Source organism: Manacus candei, unplaced genomic scaffold (genome assembly GCF_025592945.1).
Source record: "Manacus candei isolate 608988 ecotype Guabito, Panama unplaced genomic scaffold, ASM2559294v1 h1tg000060l, whole genome shotgun sequence".
Lineage (NCBI taxonomy): Eukaryota > Metazoa > Chordata > Aves > Passeriformes > Pipridae > Manacus > Manacus candei.
In genome coordinates, this window is record NW_026138108.1 from 2,755,014 (window position 1) to 2,778,980 (window position 23,967).

The following is a 23,967-nucleotide window of genomic DNA, read 5'->3' on the forward strand; positions in this document are numbered from 1 at the left end:
GCCACAATGTAAATCCTGGTGCGATGCGCAGAAGAGGGAAAGCAAATCTGTGTTCATAATCTAAACAGTCAGACCTAGGTTGAAACATCATTATTTGGGAGATGTCTCAACTCCAACTTCGTCTTACTATGGAGAAGTTTTGGTAGTAAGAAAATCTTACTGGCTAATTGAGCTCAAATGGATTACATGGGGGAGGGGGATGAAGTAGAAATGCTATTTTCTTACTAGGATCAGTACTGAACTTAGAAACAATTTGGAATTAAACTGGAATTAAATTTTAGAGGCAAATAGGCCTCTAAATAGGTTTTGGTGATGGTTCTTTTTTTTTTTTTTCTGAAAGGGCGAGGATTGATTTTTCCTGTAGGCCCTTTGCAGGGAAAGAGGTAGCTCATGTTCTGTATCCTCATAGTTTATTACTAATGAAATGTAGTTTTGTAGCCACAGGGCTAGTTAGGCATCTCAATTGAAACATACAGCTATGGGGGTTTGTGTGCTGGTTTTAATCAGGACTTTCAGAGTTTTCCTATTTCTTCGTATAGGCAAGAAGCATAGACAAGAAGTCAGACTTGAATATCCAGTTCCAGGCTGCATTTAGGGAAAAGTCATGGGAAGAACAAAAACCCAGCATACATTTCTCAGTAAATCACCCTGGGGTGAGACCCTCACAAGAGGTGGTTTTTCAGAGCAAAACTCCTTTTGAAATGTAAGGCCTGAGGCTCATTACAGGTAGGCACAAAAGCACTTCCTTCCTGCAGATGGACTCAGAGTTATGATCAAGAGGGGTTTTTTTGTTTAACATTGTCATTTCAAGAATCGTGAAGCTTTCCAAGCACACACGTAGCCTGGTGCTGATGCTCCAGGTAGAAGCAAGATGCTGAACTCCAGAAGCAGATTCCTCTGTACTTTCATGACCTCAACTCCCACCATGTGTGTCTCAGGCACTACTTTATTATTTCTATACAATTGTGGTGTGTGAAGAGAGGCTGCGGCCTGGGTGACCGGGGGTGTCTTTTCTTACACTTCCAATTGTGACTGCTTGCTTTTCAGATACTGGGTGTGCTGGATTTGGCTGGGGTAGAGTTAACTCTCTTCACAGTGGCTGATATGGGGCTGTGGTTTGGATTTGTGCTGAACACAGGGTAGATAAGATAGAGATGTTTTTGTTATTGCTGAGCAGGGCCTTTTCTGCTTCTCATACTGCCATGCTGGCAGGGGGGCAGGAAAGTTATGGGATGGTGGGAGAAGACACAGCCAGGACAGGTGACCCAAACTGACCAAAGGGATATTCCAGACCATATGACATCATGCTCAGCATGTAAAGTGGGGGGAAGAATGAGGAAAGGGGGGCATTTGGAGTTAAGGTGTTTGTCTTCCCAAGTAACTGTTAACGCATGATGGGCTCTGCTCTCCTGGAGATGGCTGAACACCTGCCTGCCCATGGGAAGCAGTGAATCAATTCCCTGTTTTGCTTTGCTTGTGTGCATGGCTTTTGCTTTCCCTATTAAACTAAACTCAACCCATGAGTTTTCTGGCTTTTACCCTGTCAGTTCTCTCCCCAGTCCTGCTGGTGAGGCAATGAGTGAGTGGCTGTGTGGGACTTAGGTGCTGGTTGGGGTAATACCACAAAACCAGATTAGTGGGAGCCCTGCAACAGTCTTTCAAAACAGATTTGAAAAATTTCCAAAATTTTTTATATGTATAGTGAATAAATGACTGCAGAGGGATACAGTGGGATTTTTGTATTTTTCAGGAATCTTCCAATTGACAGAATTTTGCATGTAATTAAGGACTGCATATTCAATACCATTTTTCTTTTTTTGCCACTTCTGCCTATCTGTTGATTCTGTTAAGGGCTCCTTTTTCAGGTTCAGGGAAAACAGAGGCTTTTTTTCTTTTCTTCTGTGTATATGCATGTGTCTTTTACATTGCCTTGAAAAAGTACTGTTGTTGTGAGTATATTTAATGGCTCTTCCCAAAGAGATCTGGAAGGTTAGAAAGCAGATCCAATACTCCTGTTATTAACTGCTGCAGAAGGTATCACAGGAGAAATGACAGCAAAAAGGGAATTACTTTCCTAGTTACCAATGAGCAGGAGTGAAAGCTGGGATTTATAGAAATCCCTTGAAAATTTCACTGACTCCTTCTGCAACAGGATTTAAACTCTGCTTCTGATCCTAGTCCTCTGAAGGACAAAACTCTTGAGAAAAGCTTTCACATGAACACGATAAACTGTTTGCTTTGCCACATTACAGAAATGGCTTTTTTTTTTTTTGTCAATAATGCATTTGCAAACTCTTGAGGAAAAGTTGTGATGCATACAGGGTGTCAAGTGCTGCATGAGCTAATATTAATGTCTGCTGTCCCTTAGTCTTGCTACTCAGGTGTTTTTCCTGTTCCTTGTGTAACATCTGTCATTGGCTTCCACTGCATTGTTTTTGAGAACAGTAATGAGAGCAACAAAGGTGGTTTTTCTTTTTCCTTAGCATTTTTGAGTGAGGCCTGCTGTGTTTCTGCAATTTGCATTTTCATTACAAGTATTTAAGAGCCATAACTTTTCACATCAGACAACTTGGCATGCGCTTTGAAAAGAAACATGTTATTCTAAAGCAGAAAACTAGATTAGAAATTTGCTTTTGCAGATAGAAACCCAAGTCCTGTCAGCTCGTCTAATCCAGTTCCTTGGCAGTGATGCAGGACAGCTTTCTGCACGGCATCCTGCACGGCTGCCTCTGCCAGACGTACCCGTCTGGGCTGCTGCGCTTTCCAGTGCAGCTCACGGAGCGAGCGTGGGGCCCGGGCGATTGATCTGTGAACGAGCTGGCACGTCTCACCCTGTAACGCTCCACTGTAGCATGGAAAAGCGTCCTACACGAGTTCAGTTTGGAAAGGTCATCCTCTATTTCACAGTGTCCATTTTAAAAAAATAACCTGAAAGAGGAGTGAAGGGTTTTTGGTTTGTTTTTTTTTTTTTGAAGTGCGTTTAGCTGGCTAACACAGCAGGCATGCAGAGCATAAGCTACCCAACCAAGTATGAAACAAATGCTAGAATTAATTGCTTAATTCTCTCTGTGTTAGGATAAAGCATTTGGTTTTAAAATGTCTTCAGTGAAGAACTGATGACTATGGGAAACATCTACTGTTGCCTTGTAGTAAATTGAAACACAAGGTCAAGTGTAAAGATTGGTGGGATGATAGCCAAAGGCAAGCAGTCCTTCCACTCCTTTTGTGAGACAATCTAGTTTGTGTGTACAAGTTTGACCCAGTAAACACCTTAAATAATTAGCATTTCTGGAAAGCCAGGTTTTGTTCAACTTCTTTGTAGTTCTATGGAAAAGAATCCACAGAGATATTTCTTACCCTGCAGCCAATATGTGAATGCCAAAAGTTAGATGCACCAAGGAGTAACAGGCTGCAAGCTAAGGGATTATCACCTTTCCGAGCCCATTCTCTACAAGGCTGCCGTAAGGGATGAGCTAACGTGCATTTGCACAGAATCCTGAGCATGCACAGCTGTACCAAAGGGCCTCCTTCACTTTCAGGTAAGGTGGGTGTGTGTGCCTGTGCACACATCACCCAGAACGCTGCATTTTCTGCATGTCAGAGAAGAGAGTGAAACGTGCTCCAACTTACAAGATGATAGTGCAACAGGAAGGCGAGACCCTTCGGCAGGGTCAGTGCCTGCCTCAGTGTAGGTTACCTTCCCAAGGCCTGCAGGTACAGCTGGTACTCCCTGTTTCATGCCACCAGAACACAGAGCTCTCTCGGTTTGGCCAGGCAGTGCCGCGCCACACGCGCAGAACAACGTGAAGTCAGTGAAATGACTAACAAGTGGAAAGCCTGCGTATGTACCAGCTACAGAGGGGTGCAGGTGCTTGGCAGGATCAGGACTTTGATCCTGTTCACACCAGCATGCGTAAATTCTCACATCCAGTGCTTTCCATGGGAACACTCACACATGTTTTACCTCAGCAAAGGCACTGCACCATCTGATTCACTGGTTTTTCAGATACAGCAGCCCCAGTGTTTTGTAAGGATTGGAGTATAGACCACAAGTTGACTTTAAATGTGGTGGAAAGTGTACTCTGCTGGCTCCAGCAGCTTTCCAGAGTAATGCCTCACTTCTACCAAACAAGCTCACCCACTTCTGTGTCACTGGAACTTGAGTTCAGTCCCACATTTCTAACCCTTGCCTGTCTAGTGCAGGACACTGAACTGGGTACTTAGCAGTATCCCTCACCTCAAAAAAACCAGCACGACCAAAGGGCAAGATCCACTGAAGAGTATGCTTAACTTTATCCAGAAACTCTATGAAGGTTACAAGGAAAGACCTCCTTTATTTCAACATTGTAATGAAATATAATAATTTTTCTACAGGAACAAACATTTATTTTTACTGGCAGAAGCATCTAAAAGTTCAGAAAACAACTCCAAACACAGATTTAAAAAGAAGCATCCAAACTTTTAATCTCCAAATCTCGGTTAAGTGGACTTCATCTTTCCTTTGTTTCCTTGAAAGACGGTAGTGGCTCGGGGCAGTATTTTATCCAGAAGATAAACATCTCTCGATGGTTGCACTACAGTTGGCTTTCATCCTTTAATGCCTGAAGTCCAGTTTCAAGTTTAGAATTGGAGATACCGTTCCACATGGCTGGCAGCATAGTACTTTTTCTATCTTATTTCTCCAGGGGTGCATAATTCAAAAGCTTCTCAATCAGATCCACATGGGCAAGGAGCATTCTGCGGCAGCAGTATCTCTTCAAACCAAGGGCATCCAGGGCATCTCTATCAATGAACAACAATTAAAAAAAATAATGGATGAAGTGAGTCAGAACCACTTGTAAGCGTTTCCTAAGCAACGCACTGATTACTTTGAGCTCAGTCATAAAGGAAAATTTGTTTGCAGTTCAAAGTAAGACACAGAAATTCAGCATGTGCTGTTAATGTTCTTTTCCATTTACTGTCCACAGGGTGTCTGCCTGTTCTCTGCCCTGCCACAGCACATGACCTGCTGCCAGAGATGGTGTCCAGCTGATAAAACAACAGAACTTTCAAAGGGCACTGTTACAACCTGTTTCTGTAAACTGAGCATGATACTTGCCTATTTCACAAGATAAATTTGTAATCTAGGCCACACGAAAAAGGTGAGATATACAGAAACTAAAATAACTCAAAATGCAAACTCCCCCCCACAGGGATGCTAATTCTGAGAAAGGCTAAATTCCTTTCCAGTTCCCATAGAAGGCAGCATTAAGTTATACAACCTGCTCCCCACAAATAAGTACCTGCTGGCTCATCAACAAGAAGTCTGTGTTTTACAGGTTTTCTACTTAATTCCTTCCGAGTGACTGCTCCAGATTCTTATCATTGGGCAGAGGATATATGAGTCATCCTAGCCTGAACCACTGCACGTGTCTTCCATGGCTATCGCTATCAGATCTCTTAAAGATAAGTGACAACACCCAAGCTCTTTTAACTCCAATCTATTAACCATAAAGCCAGTCTGGTACTACTTCAGAATTTGACGTTCATGACATACGACTGATCTCAGGTCTTTAGATTGATATGATGCAGTGCAATAATAATGCATTTACTTAAAAGAAATGTAATTTCCCAAAACCTGTAATTCCCCTGTAGGAAGAAGCTGATGGATACTTTTCTAAAATACAAATGGCTGAAAGGAGGCCTCTGGATAAGCTAGAAAGGGGTTGTTTGGCCTCAAGCAGTACAGTCTTTAATGCAGGAGTCAAACTGCAGCAACTTCTCTGGTATCAGTTAGTCCCTGCTGATACTGTGCCTATCCGCAGTTCTTCAGGGGCATAAATAGGGCTGTTCATTTTAGGACTAGCACCCGCAAAAGTTGTTTAAGAGAAGTATATGAACACTGTGGGTTTCTTCAAAAGAATGCTTATAAATAATATCACATGATATCTAAACTTTCCAAAACACTTGAGAACAAAAGCATCTGATGTCTGTTGACATTTAAGTTTTAAGAGCTATCTGGAAAGTTCTGAACTTCTAAATGCAGTTAATAGAGATGAAAAACACCAACATTAATCAGAATTCCAGAAGTCATCCTATACTTTTTAACCAAGACAACTTTAGTTGTATTTCCCTTTTCCTCCAGCTTCTGAAGACTTGTGAAAAAAAGAACACTTTTAAGGGACAAACAGGAAGTTGTGGGTGTCTTTTTTAACTACTAATTTGTTAGACAAGTTTTTCCATTTTTTCCATCCATTTCTTAAGCCACCATTGATTCCAGTACTGCACTGGAAGATTTTAACTGTTTGATATCTGAAAATGCTGCTTCTTACAATACCCTAACTGTATGAGTTTGAACAAGCACCACAGAATCACATGAGTGACCACAGCAATTGTTTTCAAGTGAGCATTTGTCAATGACAATATACAACTTCCTGTCCTGTACAAAAGCAGAAAAATAATGAAGACAGGGAAAATATTAAAATGCAATGCCTAGACAATAAGTCAGAAGCACTATCAGAATAGCTCTGATAAATTTCAGTATTAGTGAAAAACGATTAGGACCCTGAACTATTGTAATGTTTTTAACTCCGTAAATGAAAGAATAAAAAATTTGTAGGAACTTTACAGATACCTTTCATTCAGCAGCTGCAAAATACTACTCTGCTACATTTGACAAGTTCTGAGATGTAAATGCTCTGTAAAAAGGCTGCTCACAGAAGTACTGAGATTTAGAAAAAGATTTTCAGTGGACAGTTTTTAATGGAGCTGATAAATGGTGGGGGGACAGCATATCCTTCCCGTGCAAACTCCACATCAAAGAATAAGCACAGCGAATAACCACAACTTTCTACCAGTTTAGATGAGGCTCAAAAAGCAAAGCTTTCCTTGACAAAATAGTATCCTATACCATAGGAATGTTTTCAGTTTTACTTTAGAGAAAAGGCAGTGCTTGTTGCTGATACATGTTCTTCCCATAGTTTTTTAAATGGACTTACCTGTATGAACTATTAGGATCTGTAACCATTTGAATGCAAAGCAAATACTATCTTTCTACTTAACAGTTTCAATGTAATTTCTAACTTCATTTTCACTCCTTTGAATAGCCAACAGCCATGGATTTTTTTTCTTTTTCTTCATACTTAAACTCGATGACAACGTAAGTATTTCTCAAGAATTTCCTTCTCACAGCTTCTGCGGTAGTCTGACCATAGTTAGACCCTCCTGGAACTATTAACAGTCAACTCTGGCTACACAAAACATGGACGGACTTCTTAAAACAGAAACCTTAGGACTATCAATCAGGTACTTAGAGCTTCCCCTTCCCCCAGCAAACCAGCGCTTATAAATAAGGTTAGCAATTCCGGGTAGCCAATATGAAATGTTTCTAAAAAAAAAACCCTAAAAGGGGTACACTTTGTCAACAGTGCTAGTTATTTCTCGCATTTGTAACTTGTTCTTTTCTCTCCCTTTAAAAACCACCACCACGTTGGTGTCAGAGCGGAGTGTATGGAAGGGGAAGGGAAGAAACAAGCAGCACGGAATTACACATTTGAGAATGTTTTGGGTACAAAGGCTGTGACTTGGCAACTTCTGTACTACTGCCCTGAAAGATTCAGTGGGGAAACTAGTACTTTCCTGCCTATTACGATTTCTAAGCTCTGGGTAAATAGCCTCAGTTAAATGTATACCTGTGGTTTTCAGCCTCTCTACAGCTACTCTGTAATACCACGATCGTGCACTTAACGCATCTGACCCTGCCTTGGCAGCGGGGTTGGAACCAGATGATCTCCAGAGGACACAATTCTGTGATCTTATGCACTGTACAATCGCACCTAAAGCGTGAGTCAAAGAACACACCGACAAACACCCACCCTTCCGTGTATTCCGCCTGCAGAAGGCCAAGGTAGGCTTCCCACTTGTTCCCGACGATTTTGCCGCACGTGAAGCACCTGACGGGGATGATCATTTCTGCGCTGCAGCTGTGAGGACACAAACACGGCATCAAACTCCCGCCCGGCGCCCGCACACCGCGCTCGGACACACCGCGGGCAGGGCCGGGGACGCACAGGCCCGGGGGCGGCCGGAGGAGCCCGGAACCGAGGGCTCCCCGGAGGAGAGCGGCCCGTCCTTCCCTCCCATCCGCCCGCAGATCCCGCGATCCCGCCCGGTCATTCCCGGGAAACCCCCGTCCCTTCCGAACGCTTCCCACCGCGCGGCTCCTCCGCTCCCGATGGCCGCCGGAGCGCTACCACCGCGACACGCGGGGAGAACTTTGCCGCCGCCGGGCGGGCCGGCACGGCGGGCGGGCGGGTAGAGCGGCCCGGCTCCCCCCCTAGTGACTCCCGATGGTATCGGCCCAGGGTACGGCGTCCCCGGCTGCCCAAGAGACGGCGCTCGCGCGCTCGCGCGCGGGGGGGCGGTGTCGCGGCGGCGCCGGGCGCGCGGCGCGGTGAGTGGCAGCCGGGGCGCCCCGAGCGCTGAGCGGCCGCTCCGCCACCGCCCCCGCGCCGCCCCCGCCCCGCGCCACTTGTTGCGTTGCGAGAAGGGCTGCGGTGGCGGTGAGACTTCGCATCCCGTCCTGCCTGAGGTACTGCAGCCGTCCCGGGCGGGAAGCGCAACTGGTGGCTGCTGCAGCACGGCACCCGCGAGCCTTGTCCGGCGGAGCGGTGAGTGGGTATCCCGGCATTCAGGGCATTCCCGTCGGAAGGGTGGGTAGGTGGGCATCCCGGCGGCCCCGGCATCCTGGTGGAGGGGGGGGATACCGGCGGGCAGGGCTGCTGGACGGAGCCGGGGTGCCCCGCGCAGCCCCCCCGCCGCTCCACCGCGGTGTCCCCGCGGCTGCAGAGCCGGTCCGACCCCGGGTGAGGGGAGGCCGGCAGGGGCAGGGAGAGAGGGGGCCGTGGGACCCGCCGTGGTCGCTGTGTTGCGGCGCTGTCGGAGCGGCGCCGCGGCCGCTCGGGGCTATTTCCCCGCGGTTTTGGGGCTCTCTCGGGGCCGTTTCCCCGCGGTGTCGGGGCTCCCTCGGGCGGGAGGCGGCGGCACAGCCCGCTCCGGCTCCCGCTCCCGGGGGTGGCGGCTGTTCCACGGCTCCCGCAGCCCGGACAGGCGGTGTCCCTCTGAAGGCACTCGCTCCCTCCAGCCCCGGCCAAGTTGTGGGCGCTGTGGTGGCTGCGGGTTTGCCGAGAGTTTTCAAACTCGGGGGCCAGATGGGACTCGGCGCCGTCCCGTTAACTCGCGGTGCTGCTCCGCCCTGCCGTGACCGTGCGCGGCTGGAATTCGCTGGAATACGCACGGAGCGGTTCCGCGACGTCGTGCGCTGCCCCCGGGGCACCGCCGGCTGTGCGGGGCAGCGCCGCGGGCACAGCCCGCACCCTGAGGAGCCTTCCACTGCTGTCCGAGAGCCAGGGAAGCTCCCTGGGCTCGGGAGGCGAAGCGTGGCTGCGGGCGACGCGGCCGATCCCCTTGGGCACCCCGCGCCGGGGAGGTTTGGTAGCAGAGGATAATGCATCTCGAAACTGCTTACTTGTGTTTCGTTAATCTAAGGATTGGGGAAGCATTAGGCACGGGCTGTGTGCGCTTAGCAGAGGGAAGCATGCTGTGATGGGTGCAAACTTTAGGGACAGGCACTACTGTTCTGGAGACTGGGATGAAGCATGCCTCTGTCAGTCCTTATTGCTCTCTCGTTTCAGCATTAGTGTTATGCTAATTGTCCTTGGGAGAGCAGAAATTCTTCCGAAGTGTTTTATTTTTCTGCTAAAGTATGTGTGAGTTGATACAGTGCACAGCGCAGAGCCATTACTGTCAGGCATATAAATGTGTCTTAATGCACAGCTTATGTTAATACGTCTTTCGTGACTATTTTTTGAACGACTGGATTATTGACCCTCTGCATAGAATGCCAGACCTAACATGAACCGTAAAAGAGCAAATAGTTTTGTTTTAACAAATAAGGGTTTGTGGTTGTTTGAAAGCATTTTTACAGTACTGTTGCGAGTGAAAAGACAGTAATTTTTGCAGTCCCAGGGACAATTATACACAGTTGTGAATGGAGCAAATTGACTTGGCATGGAGTGTAGACGAACCTCCTGCAACCTCTAGATTATTATCATTATTGTTATTGTAGGCCAGCGGGAGCCAAACTGTGTCTTTTCTTTTTCTCCTTTGATTTCTTTTTTTTTGGGGGGGGGGAGTGCTGAGAATTTGAAGATTGTGCTTTTATGCATTTTCAGCACTAGGGCTCCAAAGTAATTTTCTTACTGAACTGTGTGGTGAAAAGCATTTGTGTTTGGAGATGGAAATTTGCAATTGAGAGTGAGAAAGAAGGGCTGTTGCCGGGGTTTCATGGCAAAACCACATCATTAGATGTAGGTTAGCATGTTATAGCTGCCTTGTAGAAATGTGCTTGCTTATTTCTTAGAAACAAAACTAAATTTTAACTTTCAGACCTAGTTCATGTATATGACTTTGCTTACTGTCTTTTTTTCAAATAAAAATTTACTCAGCTTATTCATACGCTATAACTTTGTCATGTCTTTTCTGGATAACCTGCTTTGGCTGGGTGATGGACTTAGCGAACTAATAGTATTTTATGGCTGTAGCTTCTTTGATCCTAGGAATTGTAAGGATTTTTATGATCTATGACCTGCAGAGACTGCTGCATACTGAGAACATTCTTTGCTTAACTTCATGTATCCTCTACTTAATCTGACCATTTGCCAAACCACAGAAGTCTGTTTAAAAGAGATGAGGCGGCACGGGGGGAGTGTGCACGTGACTATTTGGAATCAGAGTCGGTTATTAATTGCCTGTAGCTCACACTGATTAGGGGAACTCTGCAGTGTGAGCCAGTTGTGGCATTGTCACCTTTCAACTCTTGTTCAGGTGAGCTGGGTACTGTTGACACTCACCTGTTGAAGTTTAGTATTTAGTCAAATTTGGTATCTTCAAGCATCTTTCTGAAGAGGGCTGTAAGAGTTGGAGAATTAGATCTCTTTAAGCATCCTTGGAAGAAGAATTGGAGTCCTGTCTCCTAGAACTAATCCTAGAACTACAAGGCTTTCTCACAGTAAGTTCTTGTCACATTTCTGGTCTCTTGCTACCTTCAACAAGCAGCAGTTCCCAAACTGCTGATTCTTGGGGTCTTCAGGCAGCCTTCTGGTCAGGAAACACATTGGGTCTCTTCTCAGCATTAAGTGGAAGAGACTGCCCTAGAACTAATCAAGTTGAAGTAAGCTTGGGAGCTGTGGGCTGCCTTTCTGATGTGCAGCTGGAGCAGCTTCTGTCACATGGAGCTTTGTTGTGGGGCTTTGCAGATAATACATCCCACTTCTTGGTTAATGCAGGGCAGGACTTCCTGTGATCTGAACGACTTCTGAAAGCTGTCAGTGCTCTGTCCCACTGTCACTGTTGGGCTGAGGCTTCTTGGCATTTTTGGTGGATTTAGACCTACAAAATGCAGCGGGACATGACCACTCCATGGCATTGTTAGGGATGCGTGCTGAAATACTAGGCTGGTGACTAAGGGGTAGATCCTACTTCCTGTTCTCCCACACACAAACTGTAAGGGAAAATATTGCTGCTTGTTTGAAAAACAGACAAAAATAAAGTCAGTTAAGTGACCTGACTGACTGAACTACTCTTAAAATACTTTTATAACTAGAGTGGCCACATGACCTCGTGCAGCTCATGTTGGCAGATTGTGTCTTTTGTGACCTTGTCTCTGTAATTATGGCTGTAGGAAAGAGTTGTGGGATCTCTGCACTTGTACTGGTAGCGTGAGAAGCCAGTGGCTGAGAATTTTTTTTACTTTGTGGGTTGCAGTAAGTCAAGTTTAGGTGTGCCTCCTTATGAGTTTGGAAAACTTTCACCTTTCACTACTTTTCACCTTCTGTCAGTGTTCCCCTTCTTCTTACTTTGCTTATTCTGCATACTTGTAGATAATCACCAGAACTGAAGACATGGGTCATTAGGATCTGACTTGCCAGTTAGGCAGCAGTTGTATTCAAGGGTAGTGAATAGTTGTTTAAATTCAGGGCTTCTTAGAAGAACTTTTCACTGAAGGATTGTTTAGTTACTATTGATCATGACTTGCAACCTCCTATAAAACTGTGGGTAGCCTTGTTGGCCCTGTTTGGAGTTAAAAGCTCTGTTTCCTATTACTTCCTGTGGTCATTTAGAGAAGGATCTGTTTTCACTCCATCTCCAGGAAACATCCCAGAATCCTGTAGATGGTTGCAAAAGTACCATATTCAGTGTTTTACTCCTCAGATCTCAACAGAGCCCAGAGAGGGAAGAACTTTAAGACAAAAAGACTTGAATGAATCTTGAAATGAGTGCTTAAATTGGACATTAGTCAGGAACTGAAACGTGACATGGAAAGCTTAACAAATATGTAGCTCTAGAGAGCCAGAGCAGAGGCGAAGATTGAAAAACAAACAAATTGTAAGATGAAGCTTGGCTGCTCTTTTCTCAGGCACATTTTCCACTTGCACGGTTATTAAATCCTGCAGATTTACTCTTGGGCTTTCTTTAGTCTTGGTTAACTACTCAGAAGTGTGACATTCATCCTGTTCCACAAAAGGGAAAGAAAAGTGGCTCCCTCTGGAGCTAGCTAGTGTGACTTTGGAAGGATTTCCCTCCTTTCCCTTCTAAAGCATGAAGGCTTAAGGAGCAAAGAGTAAGCTGAATCTAGATTTGGGTTTGCCTTGATTTTTTTTTTTTTTGAGTGGGTTGCAGTGTCCCCCTAGCTCCACAATGCAATTGGATTTAGTGATGTGATGGTAGGGAGGTGGAGAAAGCCAAGGAGAGGAAGAGATGAGGGAAAGAAGAAAGACTCATCTACTCTGTAGAGCGTTGCATTATTATTGCCCTGCACGCTGTGTAATAGCTGCTCGGGCCGCTGGATTTAGTGAAACAAATAGAGAAGCTGCTAAGCAAGTAGAAATGAGGAGAAATCTCTCTAAGCTGGGGATGTGACTGCAGCTTCACTGTAATACCAGACACGCCTGATGCTGCTGATTTCATTAAAAGCAACATTCCGGGCCTCAAAGCAGGTTTTAATACTTGCTATATGTTTTTTTAAATATGCTGACCTTATCTGGTAAGCCTGTAATATTTATTGCAATGAAGAACAGGTGCTGCATAAATACATATATAATATCAGTTGCCAATTTTGAAAGCTGTGCTGAGGCTGTGACTTGTTTGAAGTGGGGTTGCTATTAAAAGGCAGGTGGCAAGATGTTTATTTTGCACCTTGTTAATTGCTTGTTTTTCCTGCCGTAATTGGCTTCCTAATGGGGGCAGAATGCACTTGGTTTTGCACACAAAGCTTCATTAGTGACAACTGATGGAAATGATTCAGAGGGTGGGATTTAGATGAAATATATATATTGAGTAACAGATGTCTCTGCTAAATAGAGTGTATCAGGAAGTCCCATAGATGCATCCAAAAATGCAAATGTTTTTCCGTAAAACAGTTTAAGGTGTCGTAGTGTTAGGCGTAGAGATCACTGCCTACTACTTGAGAAGAGGGCAGCGACTTTATCTTGTTATTTTTGTGGGGCAGAGACTATGCTTCGCTTTACTGGACAGGAATTAGGATGCTGGGATGGTGCTCTGGACTCGGGACTCTGACAGCATACGGGGTATTCATTAAGCTATCTTTAATGAGCTCTGCGGCATATTTACCAATTGCTCCTGCTAACGAGCTGGGAGGAGTGGTGGCGTTGGGTAAGTGTCTAAGACTTATGGAGCTGTCCCCGCTCCTTGTGTATGTTAGTGCTATTTCGGTGGGCCCTTGGGGGCAGGGCATTGCTGTGGAGAAGCACAGCTGAACCATCTGTGATCATCCTGGTTGTGCTTAAAAGTCAAAGCTGGGGTGGTGTTCTGGCTAGGGATGGATGGTCCACAAAGGTAGTTCTTGTTTCAGTAATGACTTTTTTTATGTGGTGTAAGAGACTGGTCTGGGAATTGTCCATTGGTGGTCATCTGACACCGTTGTGTCTGATGCTGCGAACAGAATTTTGCTCTATTCAGTTTAATATGCTGTAGTATCTGTAGAGGTTGCTGTAGGTAGCAGGTAAGGGTAGCTGTATGTGTATATGTATATATATACATAAAATTAATAATGAAGGGTTAAGATAGCTCTTCATGGAAATGAAACCCCCTTACCCCTTCCTTTTTTATTTATTTATTTTAAAGCACTGAGATGGGATTGAAAAACACACCTGTCTACTACCTCACTTTGCTGCTGCCTCAGATGCCAGTGTTTAACTAGTTTAAGACTGGTTTTAATTGTCATGTTTCTTCTTAGTAAGGTCACTTCAAGGTAAAAGTATAGCCAGTCTTGGATTGACATATTTTATAAGAAAAAGCCTTTATTACATGAATATATATCACAGGCTAATTGACTGTTTCATGTTGGAGGGGGAGAGTAATGTCCCGAGGCAGCATTTTAATCAGAAAGATCACAAGACTGCCCATCAGCTCTGCTCTTCCATGCAAGTGTCCTCAGATGACAAAATAATCCCCTTTCTTGGAATAATGCTTTTAATTTCTGCAGAATCTTTCTTTCCAGAGTAAAGAAAGGACTGTGAAGTTGAGGTGAGGCCAAGACTTGTCAATTATTAATGCTTGAAGGGAGGAGCCCCAAGGTGGTGGTCTCCCATGGTGAGAGGACTGTGTGTATTCCCATTGAGCTCATGGATGTGCTTTTGTCTCTGATGCGCTTCCTGTCTTTGGCTGGGAACTTCTTCCTGTGGGTGTACACACAGGTCCTCTCCCATCAGGATATATCTCCATTTAATGAGACTGTAGCGAGTCATCCCTCTTGTAGGAGCTGGCTATCTATGAGTTTCTGAACTTCAGTGAAATGAAATGGGGGCATTTCTAACTTAGGTTTTAAGTCTTATTGGCGAGGCTTTCATAAGTGATGATGGATGTATTTGGAGCACAGAATTAAAGAGCAGGCTCTGCTGAAGGCTGTCCTTTGAGCCCCTGGGGGTCCTTGTGCCTGTATTCAAACTTGATGCTTGAGCTTTTTCTTCTGACTGGTCTTGCACCTTGCAAGTCTTCATGGGAGTGGGAATAGAAGGTGGTTATTATAAGTGGGAGCAAGGATCCATCTTGCTGAATATCTTATCTCTTTAAGTGGCCAGTAGTGGCTACTTAAGGAAGCAGGTAGTCTTAAAGCAAGTTTGTGGTAGCAATACAATGGGATGCTTGCATTTTAGGTTTCATGCAAGTCTGTATCTTGTCGTGTTCCAGAACTGAGCGAGTAGTGAAGAAAATGCAGTTTTTCATATTAAAACAATTTGCTCATCTTGGGCATGTCAGCCTGTGGTTTCCAGATTAAGGTGCTAGATGGAAGCTGGATGTCCTAAACCACCCCCAGAGCTGCTGTGTGCTGCATTCTGGGGAAAGACAATTATTTCTGAAAAAGTCCTTGGTGTGCAGAACCTGAGCCCTCCCGGTGTATGGGCCTTCCAGCATGGATGTGAGGAGGAGGACATAGTCGATACATTGGGTATCATCACTCAGCTGAGTGGGCTGCTGTACACCTCTCATAGTGTCATCCACAGGGAATGCTCCATTGCTTTGTTTATTGAGCTGCTGTTTTTAAAATTAAAAACAGCCAAATGTTTCATAAAATATTAAGAGGCACTGCTTTAGTGTCTCTCATCAGATTAAGTATGTCAGTCTCTGTGTCCTTAGGGTGATGAAGCCAATCAGCCTGGTCGTTCTCTTACCTTAAGCATGCATTAAGGTGACATGCTTCATCTCACAAGGGATGCTGAAGATATCACACTGCAGAACTGGTAACCGTAGGGGTCCTGCACTTTAGCTGTAGAGTCTCAAATGAAATTTTGCAGAAGCAATACAGTTTGCTTTTGTACGAGTGAATTCCTTTTTGTTAGAGAAGTGCTTTTTGAAAAAAATATTGAGGTAATACAGTGATAGACACAGGCACAGTGACTGCGCTGCAGGAGAGAGAGAAACTGTGGCATGTTTTATATGAAAGACCGAGAACTGTTATGTTTCGGTGAGTAAAGGAGAGAGGCCTTTACATTCCTCAAACATTCTTTATGAATATGGATTTTGAAGTTGTTTTGCTTGCAGGTGAATTTCTTTTTTATTCAAGAACTGGTTCCAGTATTTTAATCACAACACAGTGGCATTGGAGTAGCAGGGGGTTGGGAAACGGTAGGGTGTGTTAGCCCCAGGCCTGAGGGAGAGTCTGCAGCTTGCTGCAGAGAAACCCTGAGGCCTGCACAGTGGTGAAGCACAGCATGGTGGAGCTGGGACCGAGCTGCGGAGAGCTCGCTTTCGCTCAGTTTTCCGTCGTCTGTTGTCTGTACCCAGCAGTTCAACACTGTTCGGCATGTGTATAATATTTGAGAATGTTGCAGTATACTGGGTTTTAAGTAGTCTAGAAGTTTTAAGAAACTTGAGATTACAAGACCGGCTTGACTTCTGAATTTCCTGGTTGTTTTCGGGTGTGTTGCCTCTTTAAACCCGGTAAGTGATGGCACACGTGGCGTGGTTACTCTCGCATTCCCGCTGCGCACAGCAGAACCACACACGGTGCACCTCGGGGAGCAGTTATTCAGGAGTGTGTTCTGAAGGGCAGCCCTTCCTTTGTCTGATCTGATACCGCTGCTGCTTCGCTGGGTCGTGGTGTGAGGGCATAATAAAGGAAAGCCTTCAATCATGTGACGTGCTCAGAGAGGGTTATCTGTAGTGATTGATAAGTCCTCCTGGAACAATAGGCTGCTTGAGCTGTGCCCAGGGACCTGGTGGGTTTGGTTGTGGTTTTGCATTCATTTTTGGCCTTAAGTAAAAAGAACAGGGAGATCAAGGTTGCAGTTTTGTTTGCAGCTTGCCTTCAAACCTAAAAATCTTGCCTGATATAAAAATGGTACTTAACTGTATATACCTGTGCTCTCCCCAAAACTATTTGGAGAGCACTTTTCCCCTCTCCTTTAGGATATGCTGAGTATTTTGAGGATGCCCCCAAATTATTCTGGTTCCTTAAATTTGCTCTCTTCCAAGTAGGCATAAACAAAGACATCTTTCCACATTTCACCCTTGCATCCACCTGGCCTGAGAAGTGGCATACTGAGAGCATGGATGTGGATTCTCTTTCCTGGGATGTCCCTCCAGCCAGGGCCATTTCCTCAAGGCCCCCTATATGACCTTGTCAAACTGCTTCACTTCTTTTCTTGATTTATGACATTTGCCATTCTTACTAGGGAAGCTAAAATCTTAATATGAAGCAAATACCTGTATTCTGTGAAAGATAGTTTTTTCTGTTTGTATTGAGAAGCCTCTGAAGATGAATGTGTTTGTGAATTCTGTTTAGCTCTGTAAGAACTGAATTGTGCAGTGGTTTATCTGTAACGTGGGTGAATGTTGGCCATGGGCAGTGTTACACAAAGGATGCCACCCGTGTGCACCAGGACCGAAGGTGTGTTTGGGTGTATTTGCATTTCTGCAAAGAAGTGTTTTTCTGCTTCTCTGTTGAGCTACATCCCCAGTATGTGGACTCAGGTTAATTGATCTTCTTAAAATATATGCTCAACAAATGCACTTTCCCTTCTATTCTGCAGAACAAAATGGTATGTGGGTGAAAGAATGGCTTTCCCCCCAGCACATATGCAGCCACTTTATGGATTGAAGAAGGGGTTTTGGAGCACAGAAGAGCTATTGCTTCTGTAGAGAAGTGCCAGCATGATGCACTTTTTTCAACATTCTTAACTTCAGTCATGGTGGTAGTGGGCTAGAGCTGTGCTGCAGTGGCTCTGCCTGTACTGCTAGTATTGTTAGGGCATTCTGCCTTTGTCAGAGAATCAGGACATCTGGAGAAGGGGACTCTGGAATGACTAGGACTTTTTTGTCACACAAAAGAATTTTTTTACTCGAAGAATAATGATAATAAAGGACAATAGAATGCCTTTATAGCAGAAAGCAAGAACTGCCCAGAACATCCTGCTCCCGTACAAGAGGTGAGGATACAAAGAGTTACACTCAGAAGAGGAGATACCTTCATCTAGATGCAGTGGTAGGCTTTCTGAAAGTAGTCTGTGATCTCTTACTGTTCTATTCAGGTTTTGTATTTCTTTGCTTCCTCTGTCTCTAAATGACCATTTCATTTTGGCAGTGCCCTACTGTTCACATTATGGTTAGGACCAGTTTATTGTGGATCTGTTTAGCATCAGTTTTATTGCTTGCCTGCATTCCTGCTCTGCTGCGGGATTGTCATTGTAGTGCCTTTTGGGTATCTTCTTTTTTCTGTCAACTGGCCTGACTCCTAGGGCTTGAAAAACTGTTTGAGGATTCCTCAGGGAACCTAAGGGACTTATTGGAAAGAAGTCAAATTCTCATAAGTTCCTGAGAAAGCTGTCATAAGCCTTGTGGCTGCTGGGTTATTGCCAAGCCCTTAATTCATGGGACACATGATGAGCCATTGGTAGACAATATTGGTTTCAGGTTCTTTTGTACTGTATTATGACAGTAGAACCAGTTCTGGTCCATTGTTTTGGCCGGTGTAATAACACACAAGATTTTCTGTACGAAAGCATTTACAGTTTATTAAGCCTTGTTTTCTGGCTTTTTTTCCTGCCCCCTAGGGTTCTTTCCTTATGCACTTAGTTTACCTGTGCAGGTTCAGTCCTAGCAAGGATTCATCCAAAGTCAGACTGCTTTTGCACCCTGTGGCTTTTGGTAATGGAAGCTCCATTTACCATGCACAGTACCGATTCTGAAGGGAAGTACTGCTGTGAAAGAGCCAGCTATCCTTTACTGCTGCCTAAATTATTTGTTACAGCGAGGAAAATGGTTTTGGTGACCCCTCCTAATGGTATTTTCTTGTAGGTATATGGGTGCATACCCCTGCACAGAGTGTATGTATTAACCCTGCCTTTGCCTGTTCATGACTAGTTCTGTTGGGCAGGCTTTTATATAACTTGTAGAGTTGCATATTTGCTCCACATTCTCAAGACATTTGGTAGTTAGTTGTCCCCTTATCTGCAGTGAAAGAGGTGAAAGTCAGAACTAGCTTATTTGCCTTATGGAGTCTCCTCCTTTTGCTGCTGTCTCATGGCTTTGTCCTGCTCATGGTGGACAGAATTTGACGCAGCCAAATTCTGAAAGGCTAGTGATGAAGTTTTAATTTCCCATGGGAAAGCAGTACTCCACCCAAAGAGCTTTCATGCTGTCTTGTTTAAAATTTCTGGGTTTAGTTTAGTCCAAATGCCCTACACTGTAACTATGTAGTAAAAAATTGGGTGGATTAAAAGGTTATCCAGAATAGCATTGAAATGTCAAGAATGTGCATTCAAAGTAATTTTGAATACTTAAATTTAAAATGAAATCTGTTGGTGTATTGAAATTGTTTGAGACATCTCTCTGTTTGGGACTGAGCTGGGATGGAATCCAAACCAAGCCATGCAAGATCCCTGGAGGGAAAAGTGCAATGCAAATTGGAGGTAGAAAAGTCAGTCTGAGCTTTGGTTTGGCTTTGTCTTTGTAGTCTCTGAATGTGTGCCAGCTACGGATGAACAGCAGTAAGACAAATATTTAGGTGCTGCTGTACAGCCTATGGAAGTTTTATTCAGTGGCATGCATTACAGATTTCATACCAGATCTGAAAAATTGTGTTTCTGTCAGAACCCACACCACTTAATTTCAGCACAGTGTTCTGCCAGCCCTGAAACGTGTCTGCATTTGCTTGCAGAGAGCTTGTTCAGATGCAGGGCTTGGTTCCATCTATTTCTCTTTTCTTGGCTTGCCTTCTGCAGATAAGATAATAGTAATAATAAAAAGTCCCAGAAAAATCTTCTCTGAAGTGCTGCTATTGCAGCTGATATATTGATGTTTTTAGCAGCCATTTAAGTTGTTTGTTTTGAGTTCTTTTTCTTTTTTTTTTTTTTAACTCGAAACTTCTTGTTATGATTTGATGTCTGTGAGGATTTACACTTGATAGTGCTACTGTAGAGCTAAGCATTTGGTCGGCTGCATGGATATTGGAAAACAGGACATGTTTCTGAGCCACAGTTTGGAAGATATTGGTGTGTAAGGGACTTGCTGAAAGCTGGAAGTATTGGAGAGAAAAAAGGTTTTCTGAAATCCCAATATGCCAAGCCTATTTAATGTTTATTAAGTCTCAAGGATCAGAGTGGGGAACAACAAATTTGGAGAACTGGGAAGTCATCACAGAGGATGCAAAAAACCTGATGGGTGTTTAGCACCTCTGAATGTAAGTGCATGCCTGTGTGCAGATGATGAGAGCAGAGTGTGACTATTAGTAGTTTCTAGATTTACTGTGGAACAGTCTGCATGGCCACAGATGCACATAAAGTTGCTACTTACTAGTTTGGCCTTGACTTGTAATAGCTGCTTATGAGCAGCTGGATTGGGATGGATTTGTTACGCTCTACCCAGTACAGCCTGCAGCTTGTGCATGGACTGAACTGGGTGTAGCAAGGAGGAAAGGATGTCAACAGGGTGGGAAAATTCTCCTGCGACTCTATACAGCAGATTGCTGTGGGAAGAGAGAATGGGGAGATGATAGTCATGAAGAAAGTCAAAACAGGCTTTTACTTCGAGGTAGGAGCACATGTTTGACAGGGATTGAAGGTTGAAGGTTCTGACTGTAAATGCATCAGTTCATTTTCTGAAATCAAAGGTTTCTCTTGAATGTTTTCCTTCAAAGATGGGTTATGTAATGTGTGTACTGTGTTAGGACTGTATGACGTACACGTGTAAAATTGCCTTTCGCATGTCCTGCTGCTGCAGAGTGGATCAGACTGGCTCTCCTTCTCTGCTCATGCCAATGAAAATAAATTGCCCCATCATAACTTGTGAGGAGAGCAGCATTCTGTCATCCTGTGTATAAGGCCACTGGCCAGCAGTGTCAGGAGCAAAGCCAGATCTTCCTGCGATGTTGGATGCTGCTTCTAGCCAGGTCAGAGAGCCAGCTGGGCAGGGAGGTGGCAAAGCTGTCATTTCTGCAGGCTTCTTGCTCATGGCTGCTGAAAGAGGCTCTTTTCTGAACTGTGGACAGTGTGTGTTTTTCCTGACCCTTCCCTCTCCCTCCGTCTCCCAGTTACATAAGACAGCCCTGTTGTTTCTGCCAGAGAAGGTGCTGTTTACTTTTGCGGCTCATGGAAGAGGAGAAGAGGCATTGCACATACGGTATTTTGTTCCAGGCACTTTTTACACCCCTCCCATTTAATTTCAGAGTGGTTTTCTCTTTTTAAAATCTTTACAGAGAAAAAGATGAGGCTCTAATGACGCAGGAGGAGGAAGGGAACCTTCCCACTTAATTTTTTGCTGCTTATATGTGTCACTGGTGAATTTGAGTGTGTGACTGTCAATGTCCCTGTATGCCCGGTGGTCTGGAATAAGGACCTCAAATTTGAGTCATATGGGGGGTAGCTGAGAGGGGGGGGTGCATGGGCAGGGGTGAAGAAGGGCAAGTACTGTAAACTGGAGCTCTGAGCAGCTGAGAGAAGGGGCTGCAGACCTAATTCTGTCCCTCGCCTGTTTGTTCTTATTTTGTTTCTGCCAATTCTGATGGCCAAGCACAAGAGCAGATATTGAGTGTGATTTAAGGGGGCTAGCTCCCCTCTGCTTGCAAGAGGACCTCAAGCCTTCCAAGCTTGTTTGTGCTCTCATTTCATGCTAGTTATGCTGTTCTCAGTGATCAGCCTTGCCTGCCTCTCTGTTTTCTCAGGTTTACACAGCTGCTCTGTCTGAGTTTTCCTGCATTATTGGAGATGTTTCCCTCACTTCCTCTCTCTGTTCAGGGCCAGGGATGTTGGAACATAAAATCTCCTTGTGCTGTTTTTTTTTTTTTGTTTTGGTCATCAGTATGCCATGATCAGCTTGTGCTCTGAGAACATCTACTGGTTATCAGCAATATTCATTTTTAGGTCAGAACTCTGCTAAAACAGGGCTTATTTTATGGGACATAAGAAGTGAGGCAGAAAGTGAAGTGCTCAGCAAGGCAACCTAAGGAGCTATGGCTCGAGTCCAGGTTGTGCTACCATATTGCATCTACTTGGCTAGGCTGTGTCCTATTTGATGCCTTTGTTGTTTCCCCTGAGCATCTGAGTTCGTTGAACACGAGTGAGTCACTATAGTGTTTCTGGGTTACTAGTGCTGCTGCATTTCTGAGCTTTCTGTCAGGGAATGAAACCATTCCGAAATTCTTAGGCAGTATGATCACAGTAGGGTCACCCATTCATGTATTTGACCTTTTACTTTTACCTGATATTTGTCTCTTGCTATGATATTGTTGCTATTTCCAAAAAACCACTGTTTCCTTAGAAAAATGACCATTCAGTTCTAAAAAATAAGTTTAAAAAAAGCTGTGTTTGCTGGAACTTGACTGAAGGTTGCATTTATCTTTGTGCATGTGGTATGGGTTTTAAGCAAAGTTTATCCTGCTGTTTTCTAGAAGGAGCCACAAAGCAGCATAAAACATGCATTTCTGTGTCTCTCTGGAGAGTAGCTTTCACCATTTACTTTTATCTGAATTGAGCATTGCTACTCAGATTTAACAATAGTGCAGGCAAAGTAAGGGAACATAATATTAATCCTGTTTAGTTCACCCTGTGTAATTCAGCCTTTCCTAATAGACTTTTGTTTGGATTCACACCACTTAGTTGATGGGTCTAAAATAAAAGGTAGACAGATGCTAATGTTTAGATGATGACTTCCATCTTGGTGGGAAGAGCTGTCCATCTCTTTCCATTTACCTTAGAAGACTGTGATGATCTGCCTAACTTGGGTATTGCATGAGTGCCTTATTCTGGGTTGGAGAGCACTGCATGGAACACCATTGTGTGTGTGTCACCCCTTTGCGGCTCTGCTGCTACTTGGGTTAAAGAAAAGTCTGCTTATACTTTTGTAGAACTTCTAAAAACTTGTTTCAAGTTGAATCTATTTTTTCTTCTCCTTTTTTTTCTAGTACAGAGCCTGGTCCTATGCTGTTAGTAATATGAAGAGTGATGCCCTTTGTTTTGTGCCTGTATCTTGATTCGTTGTTGTGGGTCATTAACTCTCCTTTAAGTTTGGAAACGTAGCTGCTGCTGGCAACAAGGAACATTTGCTGTCATTTGACCTTCAGTGTGGTATAGCACTTGCCTGTATCTCAGACTACAGGTAATAGTTGCCGAAACTCAGCCAGAGACCTCAAATAAGGCAGAGTCTTATTTGACTCTGTAGACTGTAGAGACTTCCTCAGGAAGGGCCAGAGGATGTTGGTATAATGTCTACAGGAGCAAGACAAAGCTTGGTTGGAAACCTTGAAGATTCCTTTTTTCCCTGCACTTTCTTGCTGTTTGTCACTCATTCAGAATCAGGTTTCTCTCCTAGACCTTCCTATCCATTCCCACACCCAGTCTGAGAGCTGGGGATGAGCACAGAAGCATCATGTCAGCCTGAGGTTGTATTAAATAAATGAACTGAGGGGATGCTTTCCCTAACCTTCCCACCCTTTACATGTGCTTGTGATATACAAGTCAACCACTGAGTGTCTCTGGGCCATGCACAGCTCCAGGTGACATCTAGTCCCTAGAAAACTGGCACTGGTTGCACTTGATTTGGTTTATGGCTGCAGTGTTGGTCTTGTTTTGAAAGGCATCATGTACCCATTCTAAATGTGGCTTCCCCACTCTTAACCATGGAGTAGGGTGCACTCTCTGGTGAGGCAGTGCTGTGGGTTACCAGTAGTAGTCCTGTTCAAAGGGCAGCAGATTTTCCAGCCTGATTTTGCTTTATTGCTGTTTCTGAACGCCGTCTCTCTCGTTACACTGGGCTATGTGGAGGTCTAAAGGAGGAGAATGTTAGCACAGCAGCTTTGCTGCCTTTCCCTAAGTGATTGCCTTTTTTTTCCCCTTTGCTGTGACAAGCTTACTCTTGCATGCACACCCAAGTAGATAATTAATCTGTCTCTCAACAGGGCTCTGCTAGCCACAGTAT

At 44.5% G+C, this 23,967-nt stretch overlaps 2 protein-coding genes across 3 annotated transcripts in view; one reads left to right on the forward strand and one right to left on the reverse strand.

The window, feature by feature from the left end:
• Positions 1–4,314: 4,314 nt before the first annotated feature.
• On the reverse strand, positions 4,315–8,327 carry POLR2L (RNA polymerase II, I and III subunit L). The gene is made up of 3 exons (XM_051803935.1): positions 8,192–8,327; positions 7,854–7,961; positions 4,315–4,782 (listed from the first exon to the last, which is right to left on the reverse strand). The coding sequence occupies exons 2-3, from the start codon at positions 7,946–7,948 to the stop codon at positions 4,674–4,676; spliced, it is 204 nt and encodes a 67-aa protein (XP_051659895.1). The 5' UTR covers positions 7,949–7,961; positions 8,192–8,327; the 3' UTR covers positions 4,315–4,673.
• Positions 8,328–8,421: 94 nt separating this feature from the next.
• TSPAN4 (tetraspanin 4) overlaps positions 8,422–23,967 on the forward strand; it is a 435,304-nt gene continuing 419,758 nt past the window's right edge. Inside the window, exon 1 of one of the 2 annotated variants that reach the window (XM_051804242.1) lies at positions 8,422–8,648. The gene's annotated coding sequence lies outside the window, so the exon portion shown is untranslated. The remainder of the gene's footprint in view (positions 8,649–23,967) is intronic. The other variant, XM_051804246.1, reaches the window with a different exon arrangement.